The following is a 10,067-nucleotide window of genomic DNA, read 5'->3' as shown; positions in this document are numbered from 1 at the left end:
ATTCTATTGAGTAGATTTGTCTTTATATTCAGTGCTTTTGAAAATATTTTCTGTCAACAAATTTGTATATTATGTAGATGTTTCATTATATTGACTACAGAAACCGAAATATTCAGTGGTCAAACACACTTTATAATCAGTAGTGTTATCATTATGTTGAGTGAAATAAATATTATGTTCTGTAGATTGATCATTATGTTCAGTAAAATATATATTATGTTCAGTACAAACAACTTTATGATCAGTGGTCAAAATGTTTTATGTTCGGTTCAAAAAATATAATACTAGGTGGTTAATCAATTATATTCAGTGCTTTTTTCATTATGTGGTGGTGGTAGACTTCCGGAAATAACCGAAAACATACGAAGCCGGACAATTTTTTCGGGTTTATTTGCATACTGTCTGCTATACAACGTCCTCTTGCAGAACTTAATCTGCGAACCTTTTAAAAGTTTGAAGATGAGAGGATAGAGGATGACACTTTTCAGCACCTTACTGATTGATACTTGATCAGACTAGGTGTTAAAACTATTGGTGATAGAATAAGGTTGAGGGAAGCGATGAGAAAAACTCTGTGACTAAATGACACAGAAGTTAACAACTATATAGGTCATCATAATGCCCCCAATAATTAGAAAAGCCCCCGCGTAGTCAGCTATAAAAGAGGGGGGGAAATACCAGAGGGAGAGTCCCCGAAATGCTGTGTGGCAGACAGTGTTATTAATTAATTATTAGCTCCCTTGGTAAAACTTCAAATTTCATATTTAATGTATTTCATTGTTAAACAATTTATATGAAGCTTAATAAGTATATATTTGTTAATTGCATAGTTTTTGGTATTTGAATTCATTGGTTAAAGATATTTATTTATATTGTAAAATTTAATATTTGCATCGTCGCAAAATCTTTGCTTACCTTCTTTGGATACCTTCAGTGAGAAAGTTATATAGTTTATATATAGCTTTTTTCTAAGATTAATAATACACCGGCCGTTAAAAGTTAGGTGGAAGATAGACAAAAAAGATATAAACTCTAGTTGAAGGAAGAATTAAATGTGGACTGACACTGCAAGCCAATATTATAAAGAAGAAGTGGTATGATTGCCAATGAGACAACTATCCACAAAAGCCCAAATTGACACAGATATTTACAACTATAGTTCACTGTACGGCCTTCAACAATAAGCAAAGCCCATACCGCATAGTCAAAAACAAAAGACAATTCTTATCACCATCTTACGGTGTTGATATATCTCAACTTGTACGAGTCGTAAATATAGCTCAACATGCAGACTTCTCTTACGATTAGGTATTTCACATAAAATTGTTTATGGAAATATTCTTTATAAAGCACAAAATTGTCAGTATTCACCGCAAAAACTAACAAAACCTTTAAATAGACTTATTAAGAAGGAATATAGTAACGGTACTGTTGTCAGGTCATTAAAGATTGCATATGTTGGCGTTAATATTGATACACTTGCAGGGTCTTTGCATCGGAACTAAACATATTTATTCCAAAACCAGTTGTTGGCATGATCAGAGACATATATACTGGCATGACACGGCTTGTGTTCTTCTCATATATGTTATGGTGGTATGATACTAAACCCCTAACGGGAAGGATTGTGTCTGATATTCGTATGATGAAATCATAATCTTTCAATCAGTTTAATTGAAGTCTGGAGCTGGCATGTCAGTTAACTGCTAGTAGTCTGTTGTTATTTATGTATAATTGTTATTTTGTTTATTTTCTTTGGTTACATCAAAATGATCTTCTGACCTCAGATTCGGCGTTACACTTAAAATGCGGCGTCGATGAGGGTGTTTGACTTCGATTAATTTTTGCAAGTTTTATTCGTTTTTTTATATTGTTGGTTGATTTTGGTTCTGTTCGTTTTGTGATGTCATTTTATCAAAAATTACGTCGAGTTGTGGAAATCGATTTAAAAATACTGTCGCAAGTAATGTAGGAAGGAAAGATGGGACCGAAGTACATGTTTACGGTTTTCTATAAAAAAAAAAATATCATTGGATGTTTAACTTTCAAGGTGCATATCATCTGTCATTGTTAAATTTCTATATCTTAATTCAACCCCAATACAAATATATCTGACACTCTGCAAGTAAATCGAACATTTTTATCCTTGGTTAAATTTGAATATTCCCTGGCACATACGTTGTCCAAACACAAATCGAACATTTTTACCCTTGGTTAAATTTGAATATTCCCTGGCACATACGTTGTCCAAACACGCCCCTTCAATTACTTGAACCTTGGTTTGAGAATTATTTCCCAAGTCATATATAGTATTTAACTACTGATATACATTTTAAAAATATAGCAATCTACACCTGGATCGTCCACGAAAACGGCAAATATAATCCCGAGTTTTTATTAATTGGATGAAACGGGTTTCGTCGCTGTTTGGGGTTCGTCTTTCAATTACCTCCATTTCACGTCGGAAATTAGCGTCTTTAGGATTTTAGACGTTTTGGACGTTTGGACAAATTGGCTACCGTTTTGTAATGTGTGGAAGCATTTTATTCCTTTAAGACCCAAATATGTTGTTAATACGAAAAGATTATTGGCAGTTTTTGCTCTTCGTGTATCTAACTTTTGTTTTGATCAATTATAAAAAATACGCGTTTAATTGAAAAACGACTGTGTAGAGAAGATTTTATTGAATCAGCAATATTTAAACTCACATGAGGCAAATATTTGTACTTTTGTTAGATATTATTATTGTCTTACCTTTTTTATTCATTTTCTGCTATATCTACTTATAAAATTAACTTTCAGTCGTTGAGTTAACGAAAAACGTCGTTGGACATTTTTCTTATTCCAGCTTATTATGTAGCCACCGAGTCAAATGAAATTTGACAAAAAACGGCTTTATCGCCACAAAAAACCGACACATGTCGTTGTTCCTGCCAAGAACCAAGAAGATCAGAGGTTCGCTATACATTAGATTTTAAACAGTTTTTAATAAATATAACGTTCCGTTTATAATAAATATAACATCCGGTTTTTTTTCACATAGCTTTCTTAGTCCTGAATTTATAAATATTTGATCGTGTTATCAAGCATTTTTGTTCGAGTGGCGGATGCAGTTCAAAATAATTCCAAAATATATATATCTTTCTCACTGAATGTATCCAAAGAAGGTAACCAAAGATTTTGCGACGATGCAAATATTAAACTTTACAATATAAATATATATCTTTGACCAATGAATTCAAATGCCAAAAACTGTGCAATTAACAAATATATACTTATAAAGCTTCATATAAATTGTTTAAACTTTTGAAAGGTTCGCAGATTAAGTTCTGCAAGAGGACGTTGTATAGCAGACAGTATGCAAATAAACCCGAAAAAATTGTCCGGCTTCGTATGTTTTCGGTTATTTCCGGAAGTCTACCACCACCACATAATGAAAAAAGCACTGAATATAATTGATTAACCACCTAGTATTATATTTTTTGAACCGAACATAAAACATTTTGACCACTGATCATAAAGTTGTTTGTACTGAACATAATATATATTTTACTGAACATAATGATCAATCTACAGAACATAATATTTATTTCACTCAACATAATGATAACACTACTGATTATAAAGTGTGTTTGACCACTGAATATTTCGGTTTCTGTAGTCAATATAATGAAACATCTACATAATATACAAATTTGTTGACAGAAAATATTTTCAAAAGCACTGAATATAAAGACAAATCTACTCAATAGAATAATTACCTACTGAACATAAAGCCAAAACTGCTAAGTATATTGATTAATGTGCTGAATATAATACCAGATCTGCACAATATAATGATTATTCTACTGATCATTATGATGTTACTGCTCAAAATAATTGTTATACTACTGAACATAATGAAAAGGGCACTCATAATCGAGAAAAAAACGCTGAAAATAATTAAATGAGCACAGCATATACTAAATATGAACAACGGAAGACAGCTATGGCGTTCCATAACAATGGAAAATTTAATTTATGAGGTAAAATGATATAATACATAGATTATAAAAATCGTTCTTTATAAGTGGGATGCGTGATTTATTGGATAAGCATGACTAAGCCCAAATGCAAAACCTAATTAAGACACTCTAAGCAAACATCGTTTACCTGTCGTAATGTCAACATCCTATAATTATAATAGGGCTACCATAAATAACACTGCATGTAAAGTGCATTCCGCACATATACAGGTATAGTAAAGATCAACATAACAATTTCGTCCGTTCGTATGAATTTATTTTTACTCTAATGTACCATTTGGGCTATAATTATTTTTAATGAAATAGAAATTGGAATTATTTCACTTACCTTCCATCTAATTATTAAGATGACACCACTTAAAACAAACATCACTACCAACCGGTATGTCTCACGAAGACACAACTGTAAACATTTTTATTTTTGTAATATTTAGCGTGTGTCTTAATCATATTGAAGCTATAGCAGCAGCAAAAAAAAGATGATTATTTTGATGTTGATATTGACGGTTTCTTCCGTGACAGCAGATATTGGTGAGTAGATTTAAATAATTTTATTAAACAGTGTACATATCTTGCAGGATTGTTTTATTTATGAATATTCCATAAAATCATGTATTGGATGGAGAGTTGTCTCATTGGTACTCACACCACATCTTCCTATATCTATTATCTCGTTTTGGGAGCTTGCTGTTTGATGTGAACCAATGCTCCGTGTTGAAGGTTGTTCTTGGCTTATAATGGTTTACTACTTAGATAGGGAGTTTTCTTATTGGCAAGCATACCACATTATGTTTAAATGGTTTATTTGCTACCATATTTGCTCATCATGTTAGTGAACAGAGACCATTTGCGCAATTCTGTCCAACGAACTGGTTATACCCTGCTTATTTTCGACTACCTATTACAAAAATAAGAATATGTTGGTAGCCGGTAAAATTATTTTATAGCTGAGGAAGGGAATTTGTTATAGACTAAAACTTAGTTTGAAATATTATGAACGGTTCATCTCATTATAGAGTTTCAACTGCACATGGAATCGTGGGTCATTTAAGGTCTTTTGGCCCTTACTAGTATTTCGGGATGAATGACATGAATAAAGATAGTCATGCACACCTGTCTGCAATACATCTAAAACTTTTCAGACAATGTTCTTACGAGCCTGCATATTTTTATCTATAGATCATTGGGAAGAGTTTGACTCCCTCTTGTCTGTTTATATTTGCATGGAAGTAGCATGCTATCTTTATTTTACTAGTTCAATTGTTTTGAAGTCTGGCGGGCCTTGTAGAGCTTGAGTGTGTACACAAGCATATCTCAAAATGGCCGTCATACATCAGAGCAATCTCAGATTTATATATGATACTTCTATGAGGAAAACTTTATTTGCTATTGTATGCCAAATAAATCGTTACAGGATATTTCTGGCACGTGACAGATTTCCACTGGGATCATACTTACATGAGTGAGGACCTTTCATGTAATGACGTCGTGGAAACCTATGGTCTATATGGAGATTATTGGTGTGATGCCCCATGGAAACTTGTGAATGACAGTGTTGAAGCAATGAAGGCACTAAAACCTGATCCAGACTTCATATTGTGGACAGGGTATACTTTTCTTGACTTCATCTCAATTTCTTATGTCAAAGAGAAACCACTTTAGCTTCCTTTGTTATTGTGGGGATAGCCCTATTCCATTTTAAAATTGCCTGAAAACACAAACTAACAAACAAAAAAACAAAAAAACACTACACAAAACAAAACAAAACAAAACATAACAAAAAAAATGAAAAGAAAAGAAAAAGAAAACAGATATTCACTGAAAAAATACGAGAATCTTTCAGTTTATGTCTTGTAAATATTGATGAACATTGAATTGATTTCAGAGACAATACTCCCCATACAAGTGACGATAACGTTAATTTTGAAATCCATGATGCAATATTGGGAAACATTACAAATCTACTCAAAGATGTGTTTACGACTGTTCCCGTGTATGCCACATTCGGGAACCATGACTACTTTCCTCATAACCAGTTCCCAGAGAATGGTAATTTGTTGTACAACAGGTCTTATGATAGATGGAAAAGCTGGATTGGTGAAGAAAGCATGAATACTTTTCTTCGAGGTAAATGTGTGGAATATTAATTCTAATTCCGAGCAGATTTTAAAAAGCATATTTACCGCTTCAGCTGAGCGTCATATTATTGGTACCATGTTTTACGATCAGTGCAAAATATTACAATTATAAATTTCTCCTGCTTATATATATTCATTCATTCAAACAACTGGATATATTTTTATATGCATTATATATGAGGATTTGGATTGAGTTTCTTAAATTATATATTGCAATTTTTATTGTTTAAGCCTATTTTTGCCCTTTATTCTAAACCCACCATTATTCTCTTTTGTAAACAAAACAAAGAACTTCATACATTGTATCCTTTTATTTAAGGTGGGTATTATACACTAAAGACTGCAACCGGTATGAGAATAGTTGGACTGAATACAAATCTTTATTATACTTCTAACAAACAAACTGGTACCACAGAAGATCCCGCCGGTCAGTTTGCCTGGTTAGAACAAGTACTAGACGCAGCTAAGGTTGCCAATGAGAAGGTATGTGAATTGAAACGATACAGAAAATTTTGTTTTGGTTCGGATTGATTGCGACATGAGGGTTTGTCTATGGGTATATCCAAATGTTGTGGGGTATTGTGTGCCTTTTTATATGTTTTGGAATTGATAGTTTACCTTAATTAGGTTCTGTAAAATTCTCTTATTCTCTTTTTGACTTTCGATTTATAGTATGACATATTGTATTGTCTCTAGTTGATATTAATTTTTGATGTGTTGTTTTTAGTCGCTGGATTACAGCCTATTTTATCAACAGAAAGTGTAGAGATGTTTTAGCATTCTGTTATCCGAGGGAATTATAAAACTTTCTACACACCATGGGTGTGGCTCGTTGTTCCTTGTTGACCACATACAGTTCTTTACATGCATGTTCTTTGGTCTTTGATGGGTGATTCTGTCGTTGCCAAGCATACCAAATCTCATGTATTGAGGACACTTTTCCTTCCAACTCTGCAAGCATTTTTCCTGGTGTTTTCAATAAAACTTTCATTTGCAGTCTATGTTTTGACACATGCATTTAATCGAATGACTGATTTGTAAGCAAGGCAAAGATATCTATTAAACCTTATTTTGTCATATTATGAATATCTTTACTAAGTTAGTAACATTATATATTCCAAGAACATGTGATTGTCTTACGACAACTTGTGAATATCACGGAACACATGGAATTTCTAATAAGACATCATCACATAAGTTCTTGATTATCTTTTAAACAACTACATTTTATATGCGCACACATTTCTTTTTGATCAGGTTCTAGTAACAGCACATGTACCACCGGGTGTTAATCCGACTCCTAATAGAGTCCCTTGGATGTACCCACAGTATAATTCCAAACTGAACGACATATTCATCAACTATACAGAACAGATTGTTGGGATGCATTTTGGACATGAACATTCTGATAATTTTCGAATCTACCATGACGACGCAGGTACCGATAATTTGAGATTTGTATGATATCATCATGACATTTGGAACCGAAATTATATAATCAAACAAAACGAATAATTTACTAAACTGAAATAAAGTCAGTATAATGTCAATATATACATATAAAAAAGGAGATGTGGTATGATTGGCAATGCTACATTTTGTTGGTTTATAATGCTCTTCATGTTTATAGTTTGTATGTCGAGTTCTTTTCTTCATACGAAGAGTGTAATTTATGCCATTATCATAATTTTTTAGAATACAAATTCATTATTCCAACTGTATACTGAGATGAAATAATAATAAAAGTATTTTAAACTCTACTAAACACGTAGCCATTTTGTAAAGATAGGAATCATACATACTTTGTATATAAAGGTCTTAGTTACAAGTATTTTTTTTTATAAAATTGTTTAGATTTAAAAATTATTCTTCATGATTGATGATGAGCTATCTATCACTTTGATATTCTAATTGTCATGTTTATTTTACCAGGTGTTGGTGTACTTGCACAGTTTTGTGCGCCTTCTATAACGCCTTGGAGGTATAAATTTGCTGGTAGAACAGGACCCGCTCACAATCCAAGTTTCAGGCTTCTAAAATACGACCGATCGAATGGGAACTTGCTAGACTTTACACAGTATTACATGGATTTACCAGAAGTCAACAAGAACAATCAATCTGAATGGAAAATCGAGTATAATGCCACCACGGCCTATGGGTTGGTTGACCTCTCTCCTGCGTCGATGGCACAGCTTGTTGCCCGGATGAAGACTCAGAAGAACCACGAATTTCAATCTTTCCGTAAATTCTGGACAGTTAGTGTAAATGAGAATTATGAAGAATCATGCGATGAAAAATGCCATGCTGGTTTTTATTGCAATTCTAGACATTTGGAAAAAGACAGTTTTGAAAACTGCTTTAATGGTCTCACAACTTCGGCAGCACCGTTTCCACAAAATTATAATGGCTTCACATTCAGTTTCCTCGTAATTTGTTCAACATTTATCACACAGTTTGTTTAAATTAAATGCTTTCTTTTTTACCAAAAATTGATGAAAAAAAAATAATTGATCTTCCAGCAGCTAGATCGTGTACAAAAACTTAGTTTAAACCTTTCGTAATTAAAACAAATACAATATGTCACGTATAACTTTGTACCATCTTTTATATTTTTGTGACGATTTTCGGTCAACATAATTGGTTGTGGCCTTATAACTGCATGGTATCTTGATATTTTTGCAACTCTGTAATTATTGTACAAGTTCTCTCTAAAGAAGTAGAAATCCTATTAAGGATACACATTGAACTGTACCCCCGAAAACTCCAACAAAAACCCGATAAGACCGTTACCATTCTACACTTTAGCACAGTATGTGTCTGCAAATACGGCTATAAGACAATAACAATCAAAACCAAGAAGTAAACAAAGACTCATAAAACCAAAAGACATTTACATCAACAGTTACAAATAATAAATAACTTATTGGCGATTTAATTTTACGATTTACTTCATTTTTTCGTTTCTTATCGATTATTGTGTAAACCTACATTTAAATGTGCAACCTCCGTCGTGTAAGGCTTAGTCTTACTTTAAACGAAATGTTAACTCAAAAAATTGTGAAATGCAAACCAATGTGAATTTACTCAATGTATACGTGATAGTACGAGTAACATGCAAACAAAGTAAAGAAACAGGCCGTACGGTGACCTATAGTTGTTAATTTCTGTGTCATTTTGATAAAATTGAGAATGGAAATGGGGAATGTGTCAAAGAGACAACAACCCGACCAAAATAAAAAAAACACAACAGCAGAAGGTCACCAACAGGTCTTCAATGTAGCGAGAAATTCCCGCACCCGGAGGCGTCCTTCAGCTGGCCCCTAAACAAATATATACTAGTTCAGTGATAATGAACGCCATACTAATTTCCAAATTGTACACAAGAAACTAAAATTTAAATAATACAAGACTAACAAAGGCCAGAGGCTCCTGACTTGGGACAGGCGCAAAAATGCGGCGGGGTTAAACATGTTTGTGAGATCTCTTGTGGATAATTGTCTCATTGGCAATCATACCACATCTTCTTTTTGTATAATTAATCATTCTAATTGAAACACTCCTCATTATTTTCGGAGACAACAAGTGAAAAGAAAAGAATAATCAGTTTCATTTTTCAATCTGAAGTTGGTACAAACGCTATAGTTGATAAGTTGATTATTAAAAGTCAAACTTCGCCAGGAATCCTCACAGACAAGCCTTGTAAATGCCAAACTTCGCCAGGAATCCTCACAGACAAGCCTTGTAAATGCCAAACTTCGCCAGGAATCCTCACAGACAAGCCTTGTAAAAGTCAAAATTCGCCAGGAATCCTCACAGACAAGCCTTGTAAATGACAAAGGACAAACTTCTATTCTAAAAGCATAAATTTATGACTTTGATGAAAGGTTATCAAATTGACACGCAT

General features: G+C 33.1%; 1 protein-coding gene across 1 annotated transcript; it reads left to right on the top strand.

The window, feature by feature from the left end:
• Positions 1 to 4,429: 4,429 nt before the first annotated feature.
• LOC134716224 (acid sphingomyelinase-like phosphodiesterase 3b) lies at positions 4,430 to 9,093 on the top strand. Its single transcript, XM_063579083.1, has 6 exons — positions 4,430 to 4,556; positions 5,440 to 5,632; positions 5,911 to 6,152; positions 6,483 to 6,646; positions 7,421 to 7,601; positions 8,096 to 9,093. The coding sequence occupies exons 1-6, from the start codon at positions 4,505 to 4,507 to the stop codon at positions 8,623 to 8,625; spliced, it is 1,362 nt and encodes a 453-aa protein (XP_063435153.1). The 5' UTR covers positions 4,430 to 4,504; the 3' UTR covers positions 8,626 to 9,093.
• The last annotated feature ends 974 nt before the right edge of the window (positions 9,094 to 10,067 follow it).

This window comes from Mytilus trossulus, chromosome 4, assembly GCF_036588685.1.
Source record: "Mytilus trossulus isolate FHL-02 chromosome 4, PNRI_Mtr1.1.1.hap1, whole genome shotgun sequence".
Lineage (NCBI taxonomy): Eukaryota > Metazoa > Mollusca > Bivalvia > Mytilida > Mytilidae > Mytilus > Mytilus trossulus.
The sequence above is the reverse complement of the archived record's forward strand: the minus strand, read 5'-3'. Positions and strand labels throughout refer to the sequence as shown.

Excerpts from the sequence above, each read along its gene's own strand:
- LOC134716224 (XM_063579083.1), top strand. The coding sequence starts at position 4,505 with ATGATTATTTTGATGTTGATATTGACGGTTTCTTCCGTGACAGCAGAT. Across the intron at positions 4,557-5,439 it reads TTCCGTGACAGCAGATATTG|GATATTTCTGGCACGTGACA; the intron begins GTGAGTAGATTT and ends AAATCGTTACAG. Across the intron at positions 6,647-7,420 it reads CTAAGGTTGCCAATGAGAAG|GTTCTAGTAACAGCACATGT; the intron begins GTATGTGAATTG and ends CTTTTTGATCAG.